The 26,911-nt window shown below is 48.9% G+C and overlaps 2 protein-coding genes across 4 annotated transcripts; one reads left to right on the top strand and one right to left on the bottom strand.

Annotated features, from left to right (window-relative positions):
• The first annotated feature begins 564 nt into the window (after positions 1-564).
• On the top strand, positions 565-9,766 carry LOC111154719 (TAR DNA binding protein). 3 transcript variants are annotated; one of them, XM_022514584.1, is made up of 8 exons: positions 565-664; positions 1,661-1,912; positions 3,612-3,775; positions 4,957-5,097; positions 5,817-5,987; positions 6,357-6,483; positions 7,495-7,564; positions 8,098-9,766. In XM_022514584.1, the coding sequence occupies exons 2-7, from the start codon at positions 1,675-1,677 to the stop codon at positions 7,560-7,562; spliced, it is 909 nt and encodes a 302-aa protein (XP_022370292.1). In that variant the 5' UTR covers positions 565-664; positions 1,661-1,674; the 3' UTR covers positions 7,563-7,564; positions 8,098-9,766. The 3 variants fall into 3 exon arrangements, with proteins under 3 accessions (XP_022370292.1, XP_022370291.1, XP_022370290.1); XM_022514583.1 differs by having other exon boundaries at positions 566-664; positions 1,665-1,912; positions 6,357-9,766; XM_022514582.1 differs by having other exon boundaries at positions 566-664; positions 6,357-9,766.
• Positions 9,767-10,670: 904 nt separating this feature from the next.
• Positions 10,671-24,982, bottom strand: LOC111154710 (mannan binding lectin serine peptidase 2). The gene is made up of 11 exons (XM_022514563.1): positions 24,913-24,982; positions 24,599-24,827; positions 24,285-24,462; positions 23,303-23,434; positions 21,243-21,439; positions 21,022-21,169; positions 17,282-17,400; positions 15,789-15,867; positions 13,609-13,743; positions 13,031-13,105; positions 10,671-11,797 (listed from the first exon to the last, which is right to left on the bottom strand). The coding sequence occupies exons 1-11, from the start codon at positions 24,915-24,917 to the stop codon at positions 11,034-11,036; spliced, it is 2,061 nt and encodes a 686-aa protein (XP_022370271.1). The 5' UTR covers positions 24,918-24,982; the 3' UTR covers positions 10,671-11,033.
• Positions 24,983-26,911: the final 1,929 nt, after the last annotated feature.

The raw sequence follows: 26,911 nt of genomic DNA, 5'->3' as shown, positions 1-26,911 counted from the left end.
GTCATTCTCTCCAGGTGTGGAGCTTGCCTAGGGGAGTGGGGAGAGGATGCACCCGGCTGGCTTTTTAAACAAAGGTTGCACGACTTTCCGGCTCTCTCCTGCCTCTCCGGCTCTCTCCTGCCTCTCCAAAGTCAGGAAGACCCGGGACCCGGCTCCCCGCCCCCGTCTGGCACCGCCCCCTTCTGGCCCCGCCCCGCCCCTCCCCGCCCCACCTCACCTGGTCCCGCCCCGTCCCTCCTAGTCCTGCCCCTGAGCTAGTCTCGCGTATTTTCAGAGTGCGCGAGCTCGGGCCGGGACCGGGGGCCGACGGTTGGTCCGGCGAAGCCATCTGCTACGCTACGTGGGGGGAGCCAACAGTCTAGGCTTCCTTGTTTTTTCAGTTTTTGGGTTTTCTCGCCCAGGTTTTTGGTCATATTATAGCGTTAAGTCCTCCCCGTTTGCTCAGTCTCTCAGCAGGGAGCGCTGCCTCTCTGGGAGAAGGTCATTGTGCCTCCGTGCGGCGTCCTTCCCCTCCTGACGCGGAGCCGGTGGGAGAAGACGACGGCCGGCGGGGGGAGGAGGCGGCCCTAGCGCCATTTTGTGGGAGCGAAGCGGTAGCTGGGCTGCTCCTGGATCCCTCGCTGCTTCGGTTTCCCTGTCGGGCTTCCTAGCAGCGGCCTAGCGGGTGAGTCGCGAACGCTTCTCACTGAGGACACCCTGGGCGTCTCGGCTCCCGCGCTGCGCGGCCCGAGGCGGACGCAGCGGGTTCCGCCCTCGCCCCGGGAAGGGAGCCGTGGGGCCGGGCCTGCCTCGTCCTGCCTGAGCGGCCTCGCGCGGGCGCGTCGTTAGGGCCCGGCGCGGGGTGGCAGCCGGCGCCGGAGCAGGGACAATTGGCCCGCGGTGCCGTGCAGCCCGAGGCGGAGCTTTGGCCTGGCCTCCGGCCCGAGCCGTGCCCTGGGCCTCCAGCATCCGGCACGCCGGGGGACCCCAGCAGCCTAGGCCCTGGGTCCCCGCGTCTGTACCTCGGGCCGCGCTTAAAAACTCCTCCCTCGGCCCCCACGCACTGGCTTCTGGGAGGTGGCGGCCCGCGTCGCTAAGGACCTGTCGTCGCTGTCCTTGGCTCAAGTTTGGGGAGCTCCCCCCGGAAGTCCCCCAATGAGGAACAGGGAGGAACTTTTTTCCTGCTCTCTCCTCCTGCTCACTGTTTGCGTTCCTCCTCGACACGGCTTCTGCATCGCGTTCTTAGGGACGTGTGCTCTGATCCCCACACATGTCTCAGCGTAGGTTCTCCTCGGCCCCCCAGGATGATTGACTTCTTTCTAGTGGCATATAGCACAGCTGTAATAAATGAATAGCTTGTTTGCTGTCATCTCTGCTCCCCTTCCTCCCCGCCACGCCCCTTGTCACCAGCGTGCTCCGTGGGACTGACGGGTTCCCTTTGCAGCATCTGATGCATGGCGGGCACTGGGCACGTGTCTATCGCGGGAATGAACTCACAAGGCACTGTCCTTGCCTTGGCCTCGTTTCAGTGATCACCCACACCTCTAAGAACCCGAACCCTAAAGTTCTTCTAGAAGTCCTAGAACGTTGGCGCGGTAGTGTGTGGTGTGTGTTCGGGTGATTTTTAAGGAAACGGTCTTCCACCTGAGTGTATGTCATTAACATGTCTTTTCCCTTTAAGAAAGATAAGAAAAGATGTCCGAGTATATTCGGGTAACTGAAGATGAGAATGACGAGCCCATTGAAATACCATCAGAAGACGACGGGACAGTGCTGCTGTCCACGGTTACAGCCCAGTTTCCCGGCGCTTGTGGGCTGCGCTACCGGAATCCAGTGTCGCAGTGTATGAGAGGTGTCCGGCTAGTGGAAGGAATTCTGCATGCCCCCGATGCTGGCTGGGGGAACCTGGTGTATGTTGTCAACTATCCCAAAGGTTTGTTGCCATTTGCTTTTGCAGTTCTAAACTGTGGTGTTTGTGTCTCCTCTGAGTTGGTGCAGCGCCTCATGTCACGGTGAAACCTCTCCTGTAACCCCAGTATTTATTTAAACTTTACTAATAGACTGGTTTGGAACGTCTCTAGTCTAAATTAGTGAAAAGTGGAGATAGAGAATGTTTTTCTAAAGAGAAAGCTATGTATTTAATTATCTGGACAAATATGCCAAGTTAATGCTGAATTTAAAGAAAACTAAGACTGTTTTGTGAAGATCAGTCTTTTGTCAATAGATTCTTTCAAAGTGCCCGATACTTAGTTCTGGTTTTTGTCCTTGCAAGCTTATATCATTGGTTCAGTTAATCTGATTTTTCCCTCCTTAAAGGATAATCAGTTGCAGGAATCCAAATCTTGAATTAGTGCACTTTTAATTTGGGGTTTTGGTCTTATTCTCATTGCCACTTAACACTGGTGTTCTAGATCTAAAAAAAAAAAAGCATTAAGTTTGTGGAGGAAACAGGTACATTTTGGTAGTAAGAATTTGCTTTAGTTACTTTTGCAGTGTTACTTTTATTATAACTCGGTGTTGCAAAAAGTTTCCTGTTTGATTAGTATACAAGACTTTGCCTTTCACTTTGAGAACATTTTTAACAGTATCAAGTTAGTTTTTCTTTAGTATGCTGTTACCCAAATCTGAAATGTTGTTTAGATCCAGATAGGTCTGTGTGGGTTCATCAGTTGTAACAAATGTACCGTCATGGATGGGGCAGGAATATCATGATCATGGGGGAAGTTGTGCACCTGTGGAGGTAAAAGGGGAGGTGTGGGAGATCTCTGCCTTCCTTTCCACTTTGCTCTGGACTTAAAACTGCTCTAAAAAATAAAGTCTAGGGTTGCCTGGGTGGCTCAATCTGTTGGGCGTCTGCCTTCAGCTCAAGTTGTGATCTCCAGGCCCTGGGATGGAGCCCAGCATCAGGCTCTCTGGTCAGTGGGGAGTCTGCTTCTCCCTCTCACTCTCCCACTGTGCGCGTGTGCGTTCACTCTCTCTCAAAAAAAAAAAAAAAAAAAAAAAAAAAAAAATGAAAATGAAAAAATCTGTAAAATTAAAGATAGTCTATTTCTTAAAATTCATTCAGTTCTTCCACTTCCTTTCTGAATACTGTTTTTTAAAAATAACCTAAGACTTTTTTTTTAATACAAAATCAACATGAGTTCATGGTTGAATGCTTAGAAAAGAAAGAAAAAGAAAATTGAAGTCACCCTTGAATACACAGCTGGAGATAAAAGTTGGATCGTTTTTTGGTATATAACTTTTTAAAGTTGTAGGCATTAAAGTAATTAAGCAACTCTAATAGGCACAAAGTGTAGCATGCCTTTTTAGCCTGTTTTTTCCCCCTTACTATGTTTTTAGAGTCAGAGTGAAGTAGGATTATTTTTGTTTTGCTGTGCCTTTTGAGTGGGGAGAACAAACCATCATAATCTTAAGATCACACAAAACCAGAGGTGCCTTCGCACCAGCAAAGCCCCTCAGCCACTTCCCCAGTTCCTCCGTCTGTCTGGGAGAGCTGACGTCACTCTGCGAAAGTTTTCAATATCTTATTCTTAGAATCTTTTTGCTTATTGTTGTTAGGTGTAGGAGCTGATGTGTTTTAAGACATGTTAAGTGAGGAGTTCTGAAAGGTTTTTGCTCATTTTGTTTAGATAACAAAAGAAAAATGGATGAGACAGATGCTTCATCAGCAGTGAAAGTGAAAAGAGCTGTCCAGAAAACGTCTGATTTAATAGTGTTGGGTCTTCCATGGAAAACGACTGAACAGGATCTAAAAGAATATTTTAGTACCTTTGGAGAAGTTCTCATGGTTCAGGTAAACTTTGATTTCATAGAACGATTTTTCTCTTCCCATGAATGAACATCCAGAATTCCTATCGTTTGGTGACACTGCCTGCCCTTCGTGCCCAGCAGACAGTATTTTTGTGTTTATTACATGCATACATAAGGGAGGCCGAAAAGAAATACGGGTTGCGATGCCTGGCGGGCTCAGTGGATAGAGTACACAACTCTTGATCTCAGGGTTGTGAGTTCAAGCCCCATGTTGGGCCTAGAGCCTACTTAAACAAAAACCAAACTTGGGTTATACTATTTCCCATTATGCATATAGCCTATATTTTTGCCTTTGATGTTATAAAATCCTGCTGCATAAAGGCTCAAGGGCCTGTTTTTCTTTTTTTTAAGATTTTAATTTTTCGAGACAGAGCATGCACAAGAGTGGGGGTAGGGGCAAGGGGAGAGGGAGAAGCAGACTCCCCACTGAGCAGGGAGCCCAATGCAGGGCTTGATACCACAACCCTGAGATTATAACCTGGGCTGAAGACAGGTGTTTAACTGACTGAGCCACCCAGGTGCCCATAGCCTATTTCTTTGTAACTTACATTGCTGGGAGACCAAAAAGCACTTATTTTTAAAGGTGGGGGGACTTGGCTGGTTCATTTGGGGGAGCATGTGACTCTTGATCTCAGGGTTGTGAGATGGAACCCCACATTGGGTAGCGAGATTACTAAAATAAACTCTAAAAAGAAAAATACTTTTTTTCTGCTTTTCCCACTTAGGATTTGTAAATATTAGATCTAATATATCTTTGCATTCTAAAACATTTTGTTAAAATTCTGTTTTGTGACATGATTAACTGTTAATATGGTCTAGATTCAATGTTTATCCTCCTCTTTTTTACCTCAAGAATAATTTGGTGTAAGTTTTACTTTGTTTTATTTATTTATTTATTTTTTAAGATTTTATTTAGTCATTTGATAGGGAACACAAGCAGGGGGAGTGGGAGAGGAAGAAACAGGCCTCCTGCTGAGTAGGGAGCCCAACCTGGGGCTCAATTCCATCATGACCTGAGCTGAAGGCAGACACTTGAACGACTTGGTTTAAATTTTAATTGAGCAACTCCCGTCAAAGTGAATCCATTCAAATTACCAAGGAACTGATTTGGGGGGGGGGGTCTAGTCAATTTCATTGGTTTTTGGGGTTTTTTTTTCTCCCTAGGTCAAGAAGGATATTAAAACTGGTCATTCAAAGGGGTTTGGCTTTGTTCGTTTTACGGAATATGAAACCCAGGTTAAAGTAATGTCACAGCGGCATATGATAGATGGACGGTGGTGTGACTGTAAACTTCCTAATTCTAAGGTACTTTGCTCTTTTTTCCCTGTGCTTTGGGACTTTTTGCTGACAAACTCCCTTAGAAGACATTGTAAAATGACACATAAAATGCACTTGGAAAAGGTGGTGGCTGGTGGATTCCTGAAACCTTTTGCCTTGTTAAAGCCTTAGTACCTGCATGTGTGCTGAATATTTTGTTTGAAATCTTTGGTTTATCATCCCTCTAAACTAAAAGTTTTTTGTTTTATTCTTTTTCTTGTTATTTTTAGTGAGTGAACAGTTTCTTACGTAGATACACATTAAAACGCAAGGACAGTCAGAATACCTTAATCTTATCATGAAGGCCTGACTGGTTTCGGACAAGCAGGACTGACTAGGAGAGTCAGCGTCTTTGCCAGGGCATTTCTGTCATTGGCTTTCCTTAATCCAAATAGATAGTCGTGAACTTCAAACTTTAAAATGTGGGGGCCACTGGCAGGCTCAGTTGGTAGAGTGTGTGACTCTTGATCTGAGAGTTGTGAATTCAAGCCCCGTGCTGGGTGCAGAGAAAACTTAAAAATTAGGTTTTTTTAAAAAATAAAATGTTTTTCCTCACCGAAGTTTTCAAAAGATGTGCTGGTGCAGAAAACTGAGAAGGTACCTACTTCGTTAATGACTAAGAGAAAAGGCAGGTAACTTTTGTTAGATCCTCTTTTCTTGGCTCGTAGAATATTTCTCATAGTTTTCTTTTCTTTCGACTCGCCCAGCAAAGCCCGGATGAGCCTCTGAGAAGCAGGAAGGTGTTCGTCGGGCGCTGCACGGAGGACATGACCGCCGACGAGCTGCGCCAGTTCTTCTGCCAGTACGGGGAAGTGGTAGACGTCTTCATTCCCAAACCGTTCAGGGCCTTTGCCTTTGTTACGTTTGCAGACGATCAGGTATTTTTCTCTTTAATAATTTTGTCCCAACTCTGTTAGGTAATTGTCTTGAACTTCTCCCACGCCGCCAGTTGCCGTCCTTAGCTGAGCTATGGGATAGGTGGGTCTAGATGGTCATGATAAACCCTTGCGGTACTTTTTCAGTGTGAGGCAGTTAACTCGGAGAGCTCTGTTTTTTTGAGAATAAGCTGGCAGATCCCTGCTGCCTTCCCAGAGCTAAAGGCGGTTTTGTGGGTTTGAGTGAAATGAGCGGTCGTTGCTTATTTGTCCGCCCGCTTAGACAGTGGCTTGAAATCTAAGTGTTATTGCTACCTTGACGCGTGAGTCAGTGGTTTAATCTCCCTTATCTACGCCCCTTATTTCTTACAGGTTGCCCAGTCTCTTTGCGGAGAGGACTTGATCATTAAAGGAATCAGCGTACACATATCCAATGCTGAACCTAAGCACAATAGCAATAGACAGTTAGAAAGAAGTGGAAGATTCGGTGGTAATCCAGGTGGCTTTGGGAATCAGGGTGGGTTTGGTAACAGTAGAGGGGGTGGGGCTGGCCTGGGGAACAATCAAGGAAGTAATATGGGCGGAGGGATGAACTTCGGTGCTTTCAGCATTAATCCAGCGATGATGGCTGCGGCCCAGGCAGCGCTACAGAGCAGCTGGGGCATGATGGGCATGCTGGCCAGTCAGCAGAACCAGTCGGGCCCGTCAGGGAACAACCAAAGCCAAGGCAACATGCAGAGGGAGCCAAATCAGGCCTTTGGTTCTGGAAATAACTCCTATAGCGGTTCTAATTCCGGCGCAGCCATTGGTTGGGGATCCGCATCGAACGCAGGGTCGGGCAGCGGTTTTAATGGAGGGTTTGGCTCAAGTATGGATTCCAAGTCTTCTGGCTGGGGGATGTAGAGAGGGGGCGGTAGAGACTGGTGGGAATTCAGATTTTTCTAAACACATGGTAAGTATATTGTAAGATACATATGTACTAAGAATTTTCAAAATTGGTTTGTTCAGTGTGGAGTATATTCAGCAGTATTTTTGACATTTTTCTTTAGAAAAAGAGGAAAAGCTAAAGGAATTTTATAAGTTTTGTTACATAAAGGGTTGAAATATTGAGTGTTTGAAAGTGAACTGCTGTTTGCCTGATGGGTAAAAACCAACACACTACAATTGATATCAAAAGGTTTCTCCTGTAATCTTTTATCCCTGGACTTGTCAAGTGAATTCTTTGCATGTTCAAATGGAAACCATTGGTTAGAACTACATTCTTTTCTCCTTGATTTAATTTGAACCCCGCCATATGGATTTTTCCCTTAGGAAAATCTCCTTCTTGGAGACGATGGTGTCACAGTGTTTGGTTCTTTTTGTTTTTGTTCTTGTTTTTTTAACACTTGTTTCCCTTCACATGCAAAAGTACAATATGAAGCCTTCATTTAATCTCTGCAGTTCATCTCATTTCAAATGTTTATGGAAGAAGCACTTCATTGAAAGTAGTGCTGTAAATGTTCCGCCATAGGAATGCTTCTGTCTGCACGCTTTCTCACTCAAGAACTCGTCAGCACGCTGCGCAGGCTGCGTCTTTGACGGTGGGTGTCCCATTTTTATCCGCTACTCTTTATTTCATGGAGTCGTATCAACGCTATGAACGCAAGGCTGTGATATGGATCCAGAAGGCTGTTTGAACTTTTGAAACCTTGTGTGGGATTGATGGTGGTGCCGAGGCATGAAAGGCTAGTATGAGCGAGAAAAGGAGAGAGCGCGTGCAGAGACTTGGTGGTGCATAATGGATATTTTTTAACTTGGCGAGATGTGTCTCTCAATCCTGTGGCTTTGGTGAGAGAGTGTGCAGAGAGCAATGATAGCAAATAATGTACGAATGTTTTTTGCATTCAAAGGACATCCACATCTGTTGGAAGACTAAGTGAGTTTTGTTCCTAGATGACCCACGTTAGCTGAATGTGTTAAGTGAAACGATTACTTGTACTTCCCCCACCCCTTTGTCAACTGCTGTGAATGCTGTATGGTGTGTGTTCTCTTCTGTTACTGATCTGTAAGTGTGGTCACGTGAACTGAAGCTGGTGGGGTGAGAACATGGACGAGCTTGTGGTGTGCTTTGCAGGAGTACTTGGAAGCAGAGTTCACCAGTGAGCTCGGGGTGTCGCAGAGAAGGGTGGAAGTTCTCATGTCTGTTAGCTACCCATAAGAATGCTGTTTGATGCAGTTTTGTGTCCTGTGCTTGGATGCTTTTTATAAGAGTTGTCAATGTTGGAAATTCTTAAATAAAACTGATTTAAATAATATGTGTCTTTGTTTTGCAGCCCTGAATGCAAAGAATTCATAGCAGTTAATTCCCCTTTTTTGACCCTTTTGAGATGGAACTTTCATAAAGTTTCTTGGCAATAGTTTATTTTGCTTCAAATAAACTTATTTGAAAAGTTGTCTCAAGTCAAATGGATTCATCACCTGTCATGCATTGACACCTGATACCCAGACTTAATTGCTATTTGTTCTTGCATTGTCCAAAGTGAAAGTTTTTTTTGTTTTTGGTTTTTTTTTTTGTTTTTTTGTTTTTTTCTTTTTAAATCTAGTTTTTAATAAGTCTGGGTGACCGCACCTAAAATGGTAAGCAGTACCCTCCGGCTTTTTACTAGTGCCTCTGTGCATTTGGGTGATGTTCTATTTACATGGCCTGTATAAATCTCCATTGGGACTCATGCCTTCTAAAAATATTCTTATTTGGGGGAGTGGGAAGAACTCTGTTAATTATTTTCAAATGCTTTGTAGCAAAGCATAGCAGTCGAAAAGAAGGGCATATCAGCACCTTCCTAGTTTGGGATTTCAAAAGTGGAATTAATTGCAGTAGGGATAAAGTAGAAGAAACCACAAATTATCTTGTGCCTGAAATCCATTACAGAGCCTGATAGCTTTAAGAACTAGCAGGGTGGGTTGTCTGTCTGGAAGTGTTAAGTGAAATGGGCTTTGTGCCCCACAAGTGGGGGACTAGAGTAAGGTCGAATAAAATCGTTTACAAACTCAGATTAGACTCTGACGATGCATTGTGAAGTATGTAAAAGCAATAATTACTGATTCTCTGTTGTACTTTTTATGTAACTGCAGTGAGAGTTGAGCTTGTTTTCTGATGGAAGAATGTGAACGGTTTTGTGTCGGTAGTTTTACCTGATGCCCTTATCTGGTCAGATGATGATAAATAGGTCTGTCATTCTGAAGTTACGTGTGTGAGACTTTTAGAAACGAAGTCGTCCTTTAGACTTGTGATCGCCACGTTGTTTCGCTATTCAGTTTCCTCTGTAAAAGGATCTTGCATTGTTTGAATTTTTTTTTCTGCATCTAAATTGCATGATTTCCAAACCCTGTACCATCTGAATTTTGCATTTTAGCACTTGCACTATTACTCAGCAGCAGTAACATGGTAACACTTAAAATGGTATTCGGGGACCTCCAAAGACTAAACTGTCAAGCCTGCAAGGAGCCCAGGGGTAAGTTCACTTGTCGATGGCATGGTTTTGATCCCTTATTTACACTTGTTGTCAATCTAGTTACCAGTCTTAGAAGGCTCTCGATGTGGAGCAGCCTTCTGCTAACATGTTTGTGGTACCAGGAGCTGTGGGTATTTAATTCTACCCTAGAAAAAAGAGAAACAAAGAAAACGAAGTCTAGAAGTAAACTATTTGACAAAGATTTGTTTTTAAAAGTCTGTTTGGTCATCTCAGTGCGTTCATTCTCAAAACTTTTTGAACCAGTTGAATAAAAAATTTGTTGTCACCACAGTTTAGTGTCTGGAGTCTTACTGGAAAAATACAGTTTCTTTTTTATATGTGACAAAGGCGATGGAAAGTTACCGTTCAAAAGTGAGTCTCAAGAAGGTCCCCCTTTAATGAACACAAGAGAAATTGGGCCAAAAGTCAACAGTGAATTTTTACACGAGTGGTAGTTATTTGGCTAGAATGAAACCCTTTGTTAAATGTTAACCTATTAGAACTTCTTAAGGAGGAACAGCCGGTGAAAACGACCTTAGCTCTTTAAGGTTAAATTGGCTTAAATTGTGTCCTTTGGAAAAAGAAGATGTACATGATAATTAGAATAATTTGTTGTTGAGTACTAGGTGAGTAGCTCTTAACTGTGTATGAGTTCTGTACTTAGCTATTGTATGGTATGTGATCTGTTGTTTGTTAAGTGTGCCCAAGTATTTCCATGTTCATTGTGAGAAGGAAAAAACCAACTATAGATTTATCTGTTAAACCACCACTTAATTCTGACGTATTTCTTCTTAAGAAAATGCCACATTTGATTCAGCTCTTTTCTATATGTGAATATTATTCAGGTTATTTCCAAGTGCCAGAACATCACAGCTAAATTAAATTTTTAACATTGGAATTACTAGGTCAAAGACTATATGCATGCTGTCAGGGCTTTTCAAATATTTCCAAATTGTCCTTTAGGAAATGTATATTGTCTTCAACAGTGTGAAATAGTGCTATTCCATGTTCCTTTTTGTCTGCCAGTTTGATAAGTGAAAAATTCTATCTCACCATTTGTGCTGTTGGTTTTTAAACATGGGAGTCAGCACCTAAGCCAAAGTATCCATGTGTCCAGTTTATTTACCAAAAAAAAAAAATCATGATTCAAGGCTATACGTGAACCAGCTTTGCTATAATATATAAAGCTCTGTTAGAAATCAATAAGAACAAGCCCCCAAATGGAAAATTAGAGAACATGAACAGGCAATCTGTAGAAATGTAGAGAAACAGTACAAAAGATACTGGACTTGTAAGTAATTAAATGCATATTTAACCAGTGAGTTTCTGTTGGATTGGCAAAGGTGATCCGGCCTAATCATCTGTGTCCCCTTGAGTCAAAGAGTAAGGGGTGAAAAACTGACGAGTGAGAAGTGCTGGGAAGGGCAGGCTGATTCGTGGTGTGGCAGTGGTTTGGGGTTAGAGCAACAACTGCCAAGTTCGTGGCTCTCAGGCCACATGGCTACTAAGAGCTTTTGCAGGGATTTTTAAAACTAAGGAATCGTTGAAGACCTACAAATTAAAAATTACTAATTATGTTCTTGATCCAGGGAATGTAGTTAATAACTTTGGTGTAGACTCCATATTGATTTGCTTCCCCACAATTGATGGAACCCCAGGACACTATTCCTCCCACAAACCATCTCTGTGTCTCATTATCCAGAAACACTAGCGCCCCCCCACTGTCCCCTCTGCAGCTGTCCTTGCCCCCGCCATCTAAGCCAGCGCAGAGCATGTTCTCTGTCACCCTCCCCCCCGGAAAGGCCAGCTTCTCGTACGCAGCGGAGCATTTCTGATGGTCGACAATTGGTACGTCAACAAACATTAGATCTCTGGCAAGAAAACCCCTCTGGGTTAACCCCCATCCTGATGCAGTTCCAAGGTCATCTGTCCTCATAAAGGATTCGGCCTCCTTTCCTGGCAAGCAGATAGGCAGGATGTTGCTGTTGATTGCAACTCTGTTCTTCAGTTTAATCAGTGCTATGTCGTTATCAAAGCCAGCGCCATGAGTATAACCTTCATGTGTAAAAATGGCCTCAGCCCAGGCTTGTGTGTAATGAGCCGACAGCCTCTTCAGGGTACCCAGTCTGATGTCCAAGGAGGAGGCAGCTTCCTTCTGCGCGTACACAGCGTGCGCCGCCGTTAGGATCCAGCTGTCCCGCAGGAGCACGCCCGCAGCTGTGGTCTGGCCTAGTAACAGCACTTGCCAGGGGAAGTCCCCGAGCTGTGCCTTCTGCCCTCCGTATATTCGACCTCCCGTGGTACGAGTTGATACTCCACACACTGGGGAAAGAAGCGGACACACACAGCCTTTACAGAGACCCGGTGGTGGGTTTTCCCACAGTTGTTACCGCTCGGAATGTGTGATGTCATCCAAAGTCAGGTCGGGTTGGTGGGGCTTCCACCCAGGCCAGCAGGTGCTTTTAAAACACAGTTCGGAGACCCAATAAAACCTCTCGGCATTAGCTCTTCAGAGAATGAGGGGAGAGGAGATTAACTTTTAGAAACTGATTTGTGCGGCTACAATAATTTGGCCTACACAATTTGGAAGATTACTTAATAGGGCAAACAAATTGAGCTGATGTAGTGGGTGATGTGATCAGAAAGGGAAAGGAAATGACCTTTTCGTTGCTGCTTTTTTCCTACTGGGATGATGGGGTGTTTACCACGTAGTGCTGGGAAAGCAGGAACTAAGGTCACTGTCCCAGGGTTTGCAAAATTCTTTTCACCTTTGAACATTTAAGTGTTCTAAAAATCAGAAAGTTGCAGTTGTAGCTAGGAACCTTCAGGAACAGAAATTACTATTTTTGGTCTAGTTGATTCTTCCAAACTAAATTTTACTCTCTGTGGCTAACTGTATATGCTCATTAGCGTAGCGACCGTGTCCCCGTTGTGGCAGGGCGCCGGCTTTAAAACCTACGATGTTGTGTCGGCTAAGATGTGGGGGTTGGTTTTTTTTTAACCAATTTAAGTCAAATAACAAAGGGGTAATGAATATATTACTACCTTTCTGATTTTTTAAATCACTGTACTCAACCATATCCTCAGAGCCAATTCTGGTAAAAAAAAAAAAAAAAAGTCCTATTTAAAAGGCAAATTGCGTTAATGTTTAAAAACTAGATGTCATTGAAAACAATCGCTTAGGGAAATAATGAAGTTATTAGCTTTGGGTTTTAATAGCAGTTTTACAGGGAAGAAAAGTAACTCCACAGCAGAACTCAAGTTTATAAATGTATAAATGCTTCAAGATAATTTTTTAAATCATTTAATTTTTTACGCTCGCCTAGTTGTAAGGTCGGAAATAACCAAGTGACTGACGCAGTCAGCGCCCAGCAGCCTCTCCGTCCGTCCAGAAGGGGGATAATGAGAACGGATTATTTGGAAATAACCACTTGGTTTAAGAGCCAAGTGCTGAAGCTGCAATTCAGCCGACCACAGCTAAGGCTCTGCTGATTGTCTCCCACCCAGTTCTACTTTCCATCAATTACGAATCTCTTGTATAAATGTATCCATTACCAGGCTCACAGACGGGGAGTGATTTTTCTCCTTTGGAGCTCGTCCAGAATCCATCAGCCTCACACACGTATTTACCTGCAAATCATTGGAAAAGCAAAAATGTTGAACTGCATGTATAAGGTGGTTGTCATTTGCTTGAATACCCCCTTGAAAAATGTTGATTCTTGAGCATCAGTGGGAAAGAGAGGTGTCTAACCGTTTTACATGATTTCATAAATAGGAGGTCTCTGCATTAACCATGTTTGCTTGCAAAGTGGAAACCTTTTAGATGTGTAACTTGAATATGTATCAAGATCTCAAGTGCTTAATGATAAGGTTTTGACTTGTTAAATTAAACCATTTGGAATATATTGTGTGTTTGTAGTAGTCATTTACTAGATAAGATCTGTTTTCAGATTCCTGCAAATTGACATTAAAGTCACTTCAGCGGTAATATTTCACTTAGCGGGCGGGAGAAGTGCCTTTTAATCTTTTGTGTAGCCTTAGCCAAAAATGTCGGCTCAAGTTTATTTTCAGATCGCGAGGGAGGGCTTCTTTTCCAGATAGCACGCACCCCCAACTTTGCAGAGTCTGCTCACCGTCGTTAGGGGTCATTGTGTAGAAGACCTCGTTACAGTGGTACTGAATCACGGCTCTGTGCGTGGTCACTTCGGGGCCTGTGATGTACTGCACTCGGCCCGTGGGCAGGTCATCCGGAGGGCCGCAGTCAACAACTAGGAAACACGGGAGGAGGAGGAGTCCGGGTGTACGGACGGACGGTAAGAAGACGAGACCGACAGGTGGTTGTGCTGCGGTGCTGTGGCTCCAAGCCGTATCCGTGTCTCTCCCCTCCCCACGTCCCCCCGCCCCGTCCCGCCGCCTCAGTGGACATCCTCCATCTCTCTCAAAGGGAGGGAATCACCTTAGTGTGATTTAAAAGCCTCGCCGTCCTGCCTGTTCTGGACTAAACGGCTGGAGTGAGGTGAGGCCCCTGCGTCGGAGCCCTGCGATTCCCTTCACAAAGGAAGGGAATTTGAAACCACTGGACTCCTCAGCGCCCTGACTTCTTTTTTTTAAAGATTTCATTTATTTGAGAGCACAAGCAGCGGGGAGTGGGAGAAGCAGGGAGCCGGATGTAGGAATCAGTCCTGGGACCCTGGGGTCATGACCACAGCTGAAGGCAGATAGTTAACGGGCTGAGCCACACAGGTGCCCAGCACCTGACTTTGAACCTCAGGGTCTGTCGCAGAGCAGCTGCCGGCCCAGCCTGCACGGGCCTGCCCGGGCTGGGTCCCGGAAAGTGGTCCTCCGTTGGCCTTAAAGGTCAAAGAACCATACAAAGAAGGACCTGGCTTCTTGAGCTCCTTTTCATCAAAGTGTAGGAGACCCGCAAGTCATAATACCTGGACTTTGCATCAGAATGCACACCTGTGTGAGGTCAGAACGTGTGAAACCCCTGCCCAGTTTGGAGCCCAAGTGACTGAGTCTAGAAGTCCTGCTTCCCACAGTAGAGCTAAAACAACCAATGGATTTCTCTGGGTATTTTAACAGGTTACATTTAAGTAGTTTTCAGCGACCTTATAGCTGTGTGCGTGGTTCCGTGGCAAGAGTTTTGTCCACCTCTCTGTAGAGGAGGTGCCCACACCTACCTCACCCCAAGTGAGACTCAGATCCAGACCTCTCACTCCCAGCTCTACTGCTTTCGAACTGAGGATTGACAGTCTCACTGGTGGGAATGTAAATTTAGGAAACGATATTTAAATTCCCCAGGAATTCTGTAGAAACCTTTGCACAAAGTATGCGCAAATACATTTACAGGAGTGTTCACTGCAGCGGTGTGTGTCACAGTGAAAATCTGGGAGACGGCGGTGGGCGCGACGTGCTGTCCTTAACAAGGATGAGCGAGCGGCTCTGCTAATACTCAGACTGCTGTGGAGAGAGATCCCGACGGTACGGAGGCAAAAAGCACAGTGCCGTCAGACTTAGCATCCCATTTTGGTTAAAAAGTATAGAATAGTCTGTTAAGTGTCTGCCTTTGGCTCAGGTCATGATCCCAGGGTCCTGGGATGGAGCCCCACATAAAGAACAGGGGCAGGGGCGAGGGAAGGGGCTGCTCCGCTCTCCCCCAGCTTGTGCTCTCTTTGTGTCTGTCTAATGAATAAATTTTTTAAAAATCTTAAAAATAAATTTTAGAAAAGTATATAATGGTGAAATAGTGTATACAGCACAGGAATGAAGGAAAGGGCCCCGAACCCTCAGTGGTAGTTTGGGGATTTGGGCAAGAGAGGGGGGGGTCTCACTATGCTTTTGTAAATTTACTTTTTCTAATTAACATGTATTTTATAATTGAAAAAATATTTAAAATAAGATGTGATGCTTGCAAAATGGCAATGTTCCCCCTCACCGCAGTCTCGTGTGGAGTGTTCACACACAGCTACACCCATCCCTCCAGATGGTGTTTACGCACGTGTGAGACAGGTGTGTGATGGGAGGGATATGAGGACAGTGGGATTATGGGTATTAAAATGTTTCGTTCTCTCTTTCCCATCCTCAGTGAATATTTTACACTTGGAAAAATATTTTTAAAAGATCACACTCTCCCAAAGGAAATAATTTTGCTGGTAGCTCGGTTCCATTTTGACCCCGTCAAATGCACAGAGAGGCTGGGGAAGAGAAGGAGATTAGGAGTTCAGGCCCTGCTAAGGAGAACCGCTTCGGAAGCAGCACTCCAGGCAAAGCTGCAGAAGCGGTCCCAGGACCTGTGGTCACGTGGCCTTACTGCTGCACGTGGGCATCGGCTGGTCCCAAGATCCATCTTTCTGACAGAGCGCAGCAAAGGATTTCAGGGGCAAAGCTCCCTAAAGAAGAATTCAGCAAATATTACTTGCCTGGTTTACATCAGGAGACCACACCCCAAGGCTGTGCTCCTACAGCGGTTCCTCTGGGTGGGGGTGGGTGCCCGGAGCGGGGTTCCACACCCACGTTGACAGGACACATCCCAACAGCTCTGCGGGATTTGTCCCCTAGGGGATAGCTCTCCTCTTTTAAGATGCATTTGGCACCGCAGGAATCCCATGTGCGCCTCTGCGTAGCTTAGGAATATGTCTTGCTTTCCCTTTAAGTCAAAGAACACGTCCGATCTCACAGGTTCCTGCCGATTTGCCACCAGTTCTTTATGTAAAGTGCCAAAGGGTGGTGGTGGGAATCTGGGTAAGACCAACCTGCTCCGACAGGGAGCGTGTGGGCCTGGATTTTTCTAGCCTGGGGCCGTAAACCACAGGCCGGTTATTAACAGCACTTTGATAGGTTTCACATGTGTGCTCTCAGTTTTTATCGCTAGTGGTGTTTGCAGAGAAATATTTTTCTAAAGTTTATGAAAGATCACTTTGGCGGAAAGAAGCCTTTATGCGTCCAAGGAGAGCAGGATGATTTTTTTCTGCCCCAGATCAGAAACAGAGGTTTGCAGTCCCGGGAGCTGGGGAAAGAGCCTGCCCAGGGAATTTTGCAAGGTGGGGAAAGTGCCTCTTTTTTTTTTTTTTCCTTTTGATTTGTCCCTCCACAGGACTGGATTGAATAGCTAGCTATTATTTCAATGTTATTACTTTTTACCGCTGGGATTCAGTGACAATTTTGAAGAACATAAAGAGGACGAGTTAATCTCTTACCTGTGCCCCTAAAGCAACACACGAAGCATTTTTAAAAAATTACCCTCCCTCTCCCTTAACAGAGGTCACTATTTATAACTTTGCAGAATATACTCTTTCCCGGGGCCGTTTAATTTTGTTGTGGGCCCAGGAGTGGTGGCCAGGAAAGGTCATCACGTGGCCAGGGGGACGGGCCTGATCTAATGCAAGGCGCGGTCTCACAGGGCAGGTGGCACGAGGACGGCAAATGCATCCTTCACTTGCTTCAGCCGCTTTTCGAGAGCTGCTGTGATGTGTGAACAGGGAAAAGCCCATTTGAATCGCCAGCTTTCAGTCAAAAGCCTTTTTAAAGCTTTTTAAAAATTTTTTATTTTTAAACTTCTTTTCAGTGTTCCTTTCTAAAGCTTTTTGTTTAAAGGCACGATTCTTAAGAAAAAAAAATTCTCCATAGCCATCTCTCTTCTCCACCGAATTTGCTTTGCTTTGTTCGGTCACAGCCCAAAGAAACCAGCGTGCTGACTCCAGCTCTTTCCCCACTTTCGCATATAACTTCTTTGCTGACAGCTCTACGTCTGCGCATCGGACCGGCCGCGGTCCTGCCGTACTCACGGTGCTGTGATGAACTTACTTGGAGCAGCTCGTAACCGGTCTCGCAGAAGACGGCCAAGCGGTCCTTCAGGATGTACTCGGCTTGCACCGGCGCGATGTGGCCATTAGGTGGCGCCACGGGACCAGGGCAGGGCTGAGCTGTTGGGGGCGGGGCGGAGAGGGAGGCCGGGCTGAGCGAGGGGTTTTGACGCTGTCTCCAGGAGGCCGCTCTGAATTTAGCCACCGAAAGGTCCTGATTGACTCACGGAACCCTTAACACAGGGGCAGAGCTCGCCGCAAGTCGGATAGAGTTGCTCAGATTTAAAACCAAAGGCAAGATTGCACTGGGTCGCTTACTGCACAAATTAGGGTTTGTAGCCGGGCCTGGGTCTCAGCCGAAGCTCCCAGAAAGGCAGGCACACCCGGAGCCAGAGCGGCCACCACACCCTGCAGGGCAGCGTCTGCCCTGCGCTGCCGCAAACCAAGCTACAGCGTCCGCCGGAGGAGGAGAGCTAGACCGCATTCCCAGCGGTTATTTTCAACTCTCTGTGCCTGTTTCCTCCCCGGTAAGATGGGGAGGTGAGAAGAGTCACTCACCCTCCAGGGCTGTCCGAACACCAGATGTAAAGCACTTGGCTGGTGCTTGGCTGAGCGCTGGGCAAGAGTGGGCACAGGTGACCCCGCCCTTAGGCCTTAGGCCTCCAGGAAGACCGCCCTCCACTCCGGCCCCCAAACCCTGGCCTGACGTCACCCCAAGCCTTCAGCCCACCCCCCACTGCTACCACTCAGCCTGCGCCAGTCTCCTGCTGAGTCCCCTTCTCCCTCCAGGTGCTGGACTCTGTGTCCCAGAGCAGCTCTCAGTCCCCTGCAGGCCCAAAGTCCCCACCTCCAGGGAAAGCCCTGGCCGCTGGCTGGCACCCTCCCTCCTTCGCACAAGCCTCAACATTCTGTCCTGGCCCTGCCCCCACCAGCCTGGAAGACCTGAGACCCCCTTTGAGTGGCTCTAAAACCAGCACTTCAGTTGCACAAGTTTTATTACTTTGACCTACAGGAAAATGAAAGACTTTCAAAAATGAATGGGAGACAAATTGTTCTCATAGCGCTGGGCTCCCTCCTCCCAACCAGTCTTGCCCCTTCCCACCTTTCTAACAGAGGTGGCCCAAGGCTTAATCTTTTCTAATCCAATTTTTTAATTTAAAAAACTACCCCAATCTCTATAATCCAATTACCACTTCCGCTATGCCACACCTTGCACCCAATGCTTTCCCTACATTAGCCCACGAATGGACACCTTTTGAAGGAGACATTGTCCTTAATTGAAATAATTGGGACATTAAGGTTCAGAAAAGTTATGTGAGAGGTTCAGTGTCACATAGCCGGGAAACAGGTTTGTGCCTGGGCGTAAATCTAGGCAGTCCAACATTCAAACCTGAGCTCTGAGCTTCCTGGATAGATGGTTGAGAAGGATGGATGGATGGATGGGTGGATGATTGGATGGATGGTTGAATAAGTGGGTGGATGGATGGGTGGGTGGATGGATGGATGGATGGGTGGAAGGAAGGAAGGAAGGGTGGGAGGAAGGATGGATGGATGAAAGGATAGATGGAAGGAAGGAAGGATGGATGGATGGAAGGAAGGATGGGTAGAAGGATGGAAGGAAGGAAAGAAGGGAGGGAGGAAAGGTGGGTTTTGGAAGGAAGAAAGGATGGATAGAAGGAAGGAAAGATGGATGGAAGGAAGGAAGGTTGGATGGATGGACAGATGGAAGGATGGATGGATGGATGGATGGATGGATGGATGGATGGATGGATGGAAAGAAGAAGGAAGCCAAGGCAGGAGAAGTAGGGAGATAGGCTCTTCCCCTAGGAGAAGGTGATCTTACCTAAAACAATCTTTCCTTTTGCTTATTATCTTTCTTGTTCCACCTTCCTTCCATGAAAACCCTCCATTTTGTACAACTCCCTTCAGAGCTCCCCTCCACCTGTAGATGGGATGCTGCCCAACTAATGAATCATTTAATAAAGCAGATTAGATCTTCAAGTTTACTCAGTGGGATTTTGTTTCTGATGGTTGGATATGAAGGGTGGGAGAATATGGCCCTCCAGAATATGCTTCTTCGGCATGAGGATTATTTTGAGCTGATTATTTTCAGAAATAGCAGACAAAGGGGGTGCCTGGGTGGCTCAGTGGGTCAAAGCCTCTGCCTCCGGCTCAGGTCATGATCCCAGTGTTCTGGGATGGAGCCCCATGTCAGGCTTTCTGCTTGGCAGGGAGCCTGCTTCCCCCTCTCTCTCTGCCTGCCTCTCTGCCTACTTGTGATCTCTGTCTGTCAAATAAGTAAATAAAATCTTAAAAAAATAAAAGAAAGAAATAGCAGACAAAGGAGAAGCTCTGAAAACAGAGTAGAAGTTTTCCTTCTGTAAGAGAACTTTATATTCACAAAAGAAATGTCCATTAAGAGTGTCTCCCCTTCTCTTCCAGATAAAGACAACTAAATCACTAGAAACTCGTCCCTGGAGAAGGCATGTCTTTCATCTGTATAACAAACCATTTTTTGTTTACTGTAGTTTTCTCAGCACCTCCCCATACTGCCTTCCCCCAGGCCCTCCTCTCTTTTGTATTTAACTGAAGATGGTACTGATGTCTTGAGTTCTAAGTTCCCATTCTCCCGTGGGTAATCTCCCATGCATGCATGAGACATACACCTTAACAAACGTGCTTGTTTTTCTCCTGTCAATCTGTCTCTTGGTCCTAGCCAAGGATTGAGGAGGGCTGAGGGAAAATTGTTTTTTCCTCTCCTACAGATAGAAGGAGGGCCAGTTGAGTGGATGGGTGCATGGAAGAAGGGAGGGAGGGAGGGAAGGAGGGGTGAAGAGAGGGATAGGGATGGGTGGGGTGGCATTTCCCCTTGGGGACCACTGTCTCACAGACCACCCCCACTCCAACCTCGTTTGTCTTCTGAAGGAGTTCAGGACACACGACCCCTAAATATGGCACCTGGCATGTTGAATATTTTAAGCTGAAGGAGTCTGAGAAAACAGAAACAAGGGGTCCCTTGGACCTCCACCCCCTCCCTCACCCTTCTTCCCCATCACAGTCAGAAGACCCTTGTGTACGGCCACGTGACAGGTGCCCTCCCTATACCTGGAGGGAAGGAGCATCCTTATCTCCAAGGACAAAGGGAGCCAAGAAGAAGCCAAAGAAAGAGGCTTTGCTAAGTTTCCCCCATTTACAACACTTGCTTTAACCTGTCATTTTCCCCCATGACTGTCTCCTCTTCTACAAAACCCCCACACAAGCCTAACTGTTCCTCTGGGTCTTTCCTTTCTTTTGAAGTCTCCCATGCCATGTAGACCTCACATTACGTAAGTGTGGATGATTTTCTCCTGTTTTTTTTTTTTTTTAAGATTTTATTTATTTATTTGACAGACAGAGATCGTAAGTAGGCAGAGAGGAAGGCAGAGAGAGAGAGGGAGGGAAGCACGCTCCCTGCCGAGCAGAGAGCCTGATGCGGGGCTCCATCCCAGGACTCTGGGATCATGACCTGAGCCGAAGGCAGAGGCTTTAACCCACTGAGCCACCCAGGCGCCCCTGATTTTTTCCTGTTGATCTGTCTTTGTCAGTTTACTTTTCAGCCTCGGCCAGGAACCCTAGAGGGCTGAGGAAATTTTCTCCTCCCCTACACTTCCCGGGCCTCGCCAGGAAGAGTCCCATCCTATGTAACTCCTTGGCACTCCAGGAAGAGCTTCTTGTCAGGATCCAAGACCCACTCGCCCTCACCTGTGCTGGTGTAGTGGATCTTCCAGCCTGTGTGGTCCCCCGACTCATCAGTGACAAAGATGATGGTCACGGCATTGCTTTTAGTTTCAATCCTAGGGGGCAACGTTGTCCCACAAAATGGGCCATATTCCTCCTTGTCTGTTTGAATCTGAAAGCAGAAGGCGCCCTGTCACCTCAGGACATGCCAGAGCCAGAGGAGGTCTAGATCCCAGGAACCAGACCTTGAGGGAGGCGTAGGGGCACTGGGTGTCCGGGTGCGTCTCCACATCAAAGGACCCCACAAAGTCCAGGATGATGCTGAATCCTTCCTCCAGGTGGATGCCGTAGGTGCAACTGGAGAGTTTGGGGTACGGCTGTGGGTATTCAGGGCTGCTGAGCACTCCCGACCGGTCGGCAAAGACCTGACCTGAACACAGGGCTAAGAGAGGACGGGTCACTGTGAAGGGGACCCAGCAGCCGGGCTCCGCTCCCTGGCTGCCCTCACTGCCCTCTGGCCCAGTCAGATGGAACACCCCACCTCAGGGCTGAAGGAACAATCTAGAGTTTCTTGGGCTTCCTGGCTTTGGCTGAAACAGGTGGCACTTGGGCACACAGCCTCCAGGCCCCACCCACACTCCCAGGGGCTCCTGAACCTGGGGAGTCCTGGGCCAGAGTCAGGACTCTGGGGGTGACGAAGCGAGCAACGTTAGATTCTGCCGAGGGGGAAGGAGAAGAGGGGGTCCCTCAGCCAGCCTGGACCCTGACAACTCCCACATTCATCCACCACGGGGCTCCCACCCACACCAGCTGGGAGTAGTCCAGCCTTCCCTGGGTCCCCACGGGGAACAGAGGGGCCTCCCTTGGTCCACTTTCCCTCCTACCCTGGGTCCGGGCACTGCCCTGGGGGTTAGTTGAGGGAAATTCAAGTTCACACTTATCAAAAGCATGTCTGGTGCCCTCTTTCCCTGCCAGGCCAGCTGGTCGTGCCCTTGCAGAGCGAGCTTCCGCATCAGCCCCGGGAGACACCGGCCCATCCCCTCCCTAGGCTGCAGAGGACATTTGAGCTGGGAGGCTTCCAGAAGTGAGGGGTCCCAGCACAGCCTGCCTTCCTTCGTGCGCTGCTCCCCACGGGGCAGAGGGAACGGCCCCCGGATGTGGGGGGCCAGCGTGCCCATCAACAGCTGTCTCCCTGGGCCTCTCTGCTCTGGGTCAGGCTCCTCCAGCCCAGCACACCTGGGACATGAGTGGTCCCCTGAACAGGAGCTGTCCAAGGATTCTCCCAGCTCAGCCCCTGGGGAGCCGGTGGGGGAGTGAGAGAGCTCGGTCTCCCTGTGTGAACCCGGCCAAGCCCTCGTCCCTCTCTGGGCCTCAGTGCCCCATCTTCAGAATGGATGGGAGGTGGTGGGCAAGCTTTTTGGCAAAAGGGCCAGTGGCCCCATGGAGGGGGTTCCCACCAGCTAGGGTTCATCCGGGCTGTGATGAGGGGAGGGAGGGAGGGGAGGAGGCCAGGGGGCACACCGCTGCCCTCCCCCCACCGTGCCACCCAAGAGACACGAAGCAGTAGGTGGAGGTGGAGGCAGATTTATTGTTAGGTCCACGGAGGGGCAGATGGGGTGGACTGGGGGTGGCAGGCAGTGGCCGTCTTGGCCTGACCCAGACCGGAGCCAGAGATGAGGCTAGGGGCTCTGCTCTGGAAGAGAGAACAGAGAGACAGGGAGAGCCACTGGGGGAGAGACGCCGGGCAGGGGGAGGCAGGGGCAGCACTGAGCCTTGGGGCTGCCCACTCCCCAGGGCACCCTTGGGTTTCCCATCTGGGTACTTGGCACCTGGCAGGAGCTCGGAGGAGGCGGGAAGTAGAGGCCAAAGGGGTCGGCCTGCTGGGGATCCAGCCACTCTGAGCACGCCCTGCCCCTGCCGGGAAGTTTCATGCTGGGAAGCCTGTGTGAGCCCGGCCTATGCTCCCCGTTCCTCCAACCTGGGAGCCCCAGGAGGGCAAGATGCCTGTAGCAGGCGCCCAGAGCCCAGACAGGGAGGTACATAGTGGGGGCCCAGCACAGGTGATCCAAGTGATGGGCTGAAGACCGGAGAGAGGGAGCCCAGGATGAAACGGGGGAGGGGAAGGGAGTATGGATGTGCATGGGTGGACGGATGGCAGGAGGGGACGGGGCCCAGTAGGCCAAGGGCCGTCCCTCCAACCCCTGGGCAGAACACTTATGGCTTTTAGGAGCTGGCTGTATTCTGGGCCAGGGGGGTGCTGGGCTGGGCACGGTGTCTGCCCCATACCTTCCCTGGCCCCGCTCACCTGAGCAGGTGCGCTTGTTCTCGTGGAGGACGTAGCCCCGGCGGCAGGAGCAGTAGAAGCCACCCAGGTGGTTGTGGCAGTGGTGGTCGCAGGGAGCAGCCTGTCCTGGGGCGACCTGGCACTCGTCAATGTCTGGGGAAGGGGCGGGTCAGGCAGGTGGTCAGAGGGCGGGAGACGAGGCGGTCTGGGGGCCTGGGAGCCGACAGCCACGAGGCTGACCCAAGAGGAGCCCCATTTTTGGAGGTGGCTGGGGCCCGGCCGAGTATTGGACAGGCCTAGGGTCATGATAACCTCCTCAGAACGCCTGGAGGTAGATGTCACTACCCCCTTTTTCGAACGAGTGATGGGTTAAGTGTCCTGCTCAAAGTTACCCTGCAGGTGCCGCCGGCTGTCGCACCCGACAAGCAGGGCTGTGACCCGTGTTCCAGCAAACCCTGCTGCTGACTCCTGAGGAGCGCAGAGAGGTGCGGCCCCCTGCCCAAGGTCACACAGCTGGTCCCTGCAGGAGCCCCTATCTGACATCAAGTGTTCCACTCGAAGCCCGTGTACGGGGAGCACCACTCATGGGGAGAACCACACATGGGGAACACCAGGCTGCAGGTTCTCAGTGGGGCTCAGGCGGGTGGGGCTGACCTTCCCATCCAGAGGTGGACTCACTGGGCCCTAGCGTCATGGGCCCTAGCGTCATGGGAGTCGGGGGGGCGCCCTAGGAGTACATCCCAGGCTTAGCCTGTCCCCCGCTCAGCACCTCCGCACACCATCGGGCTCAGCCGGAGGGGGGCACGGTCATGGCCATTACTGATATTTGCCCTGGGGCTGGTGGTGGACAGAGGTGTGGACTCCTTGCCCGCTAGTTTGGCAGGAACCCAGCCTCAGGGAGGTGTGGGACTGAAGGGAGAGTTGGCCTGACCTAAGACTGAGTCACTCCCATGGGTAGACGGTCCATGTCGTGTCTCCCCACCCCGGCCTCCTCTTGCCTCACCCTCTGCTGCATAGAAGGCCTCAAAGCCCGTGAACGGCCTCTCGTTGGAGTAGTCGGAGCGGAAGGTCACGTCTAGGCTGGAGGCCGGTGAGTAGAAGGTGTCATTCCCAGGGGCGCGCTCCGTGTCCGTGCTCTCCTGCCCGCACAGCGTGGCCAGCACCTGGGTCCCTGAGCTCAGCTGTAGGTTGGAGTCACAGGAAGAGAGGGCGAGACGCAAGGCCTGCCTCCCCTCCCTCCGAGGCCAGACCCTGCTCCCAGAGGTCCCCGTCCCACTGCCCTCGAGAAGGTCCCAGTCTCCCCCATGCTTGTGGCACCTTGACGTAGTCATACTCGCAGAGGTAGGAGAGCTCCAGGTGGAAGTGGGTGAAGTAGAGGCGCAGATGGTAGCCGGGGGGCGCGGTCAGCGTCCAGCGCCGCTCCTGGTTGTTGGCATACTCCCCGGGGAAGCCAGGGGACACCAGGCGTCCAAACACCGGCTCAGGCCACTGTGGGCCCGGGGGTGTGGCGGCCGAGCCCCACAGCAAGCCCAGGAAGACCAGCAGCCTGAGAGCAGCAGCAGAGGGGCAGGTGAGGGTCCTGTTCTGACCCCTCGCCCCTGCTGGGGAGACCGTGGGGGGCTCCCACTCACCTCATTGTGAACCTGTCCCCCTGGCCAGGCCCGGTCTGGAGCCGCACCGTGTCTCACCTTTGATCTGTTTGTCCAGTGCCTGGGCCTGCCTCCTGCCTCCCTGACCCTGGGATTCTGGGAGTTGACCCCAGCACTCTGGCTTGCCCCGAGTTTCAGGCGGGGAGGAGAGGCCACTCTGGGAGCCAGGAGCTGGACCTGGATGACAGATAACCCTGGAATAAATCCCGGCTCCGTCCCTCACCCTGAATATCCATGTTCCCCTCAGGTGTGCGACTTCTGAGGCCAGCGGGGACCTCCATGTCAATGATCAAGACAATGATGGCTTCTAGGGAGAGATGGGGATGCATCTACTTTGGCTTCCTCCCTCCTACATCTACTTCTTCCCTACGCAAGATTGGGAAGAGGAATTTTAAAAACACATGTGTGTACGAGGAGTGGGGAATATGGGAAAGGACGCACGTCTCTAGTTTGGAAGCCGGAAAACCAGATGGACAGGTGAGACCTGCCCTCAAGAAAGTAGCTCTAAGTCAGCATTGGGATTGGGAACTGGCTTTGGAATGGACGGTACCACGGGTCCTTCTGGAAGCATTAAGAGGCCGACCATTCCCGTTTCCCATCCCCTGACCCCAGCGGAAACAAGAGGGAATAGAAGGAGGGTCCCGGGCCCCCTGAGCAGGGAGGGATGTCCAGAAAACAGGGCATTTGAACAGACAGACTGAACATCGACAGCCCTAGCCTTCTTCCTGATCCAGCTTCTAGAACCAGGCAGCGCCCCGGACAGGCTTCTCTCTTGTTCCTGGACAGTGTGGCCAGTCCAGGAGGAAAGACGCCAGGACACTGACTTGGAAGGTTCTCCCAGGAAATGGCTCAGCCACACCACCTTCAGTGAAAACCCAGTCATGTGCTTAGAGACTCCAAATATCTTTTTAGTCCCCACTCTTACATATGAGCAGAACAGTCTGCTCTGAGGTTTTAAGGAAAACCTCAGACACAAGAACAAAAAGAAGAGGAAACTATTTAAGAAGGACATTCAGGATGCCTGGGTGTCGCAGTCAGTTAAGCCTCCACCTTCAGGTCAGGTCGTGATCTCAGGGTCCTGGGATCGAGCCCCGTATTGGGCTCTCTGCTCAGCGGGGAGTGTGCTTCTCCCTCTGCCTGCTGCTCTCTCCCTCTCTCTCATTCTCTGACAAATAAATAAATAAAACTTAAAAAAAAAAGAAAAGAAAAAGAAAAAGAGCATTCAGAGAACAAAAAATAATTTTGGGAAATAAAAAGTATGATAGAAATGAAAAGCTCCATCGAATATTTGGAAGATAAGATGGAAGAAATCTTCCAGAAAATAGAGCAGGAAAGAAATGAAAAATAGTAACGATGAGAACATTAACAGATTTGTACTGTATGTCACAGGCTGAATAAGAGGAATTCCAGACGGAAATAAAGGAAAGAGAGGAGAGGAAATTATAAAGAAAAGAAATGCAAAGAAATGTCCCCAAACAGAAGAACATGAGTTTGTTGACTAAACTTTATGTGTGACACCTCAAAAGGCTAGAGAGAAAAATGACTTTCTACACACTGAGAGAGAAGGAGAGAGGAAACAACAAATTGCATACAAAATATCAGGGAAAGAATTACTCTAGATCTCCCAAAACAACACTGGAAGCTAGCAGCCAGAGTCCAACCGAGATGGCCTTCAAAGGCTCCTGCTTTGGGGGCACCTGGGTGGCTCAGTGGGTTAAGCCTCTGCCTTCGGCTCAGGTCATGGTCTCAGGGTCCTGGGATCGAGCCCCGCATCGGGCTCTCTGCTCAGCAGGGAGCCTGCTTCCTCCTCTCTCTCTGCCTGCTTCTCTGTCTACTTGTGATCTCTCTTTCCCTCTGTCAAATAAATAAATAAATAATCTTAAAAAAAAAAAAAAGATTCCTGCTTTGGTGTCCTCGCCCCTCCCAAATTGAGCAAGCCTCGGGGGCAGATTATGGCTGAAGCAGTGTGCTACTCTGGAGT

The sequence above is a fragment of the Enhydra lutris genome, unplaced genomic scaffold (assembly GCF_002288905.1).
Source record: "Enhydra lutris kenyoni isolate GAN:26980312 unplaced genomic scaffold, ASM228890v2 scaffoldscaffold38, whole genome shotgun sequence".
Lineage (NCBI taxonomy): Eukaryota > Metazoa > Chordata > Mammalia > Carnivora > Mustelidae > Enhydra > Enhydra lutris.
The sequence above is the reverse complement of the archived record's forward strand: the minus strand, read 5'-3'. Positions and strand labels throughout refer to the sequence as shown.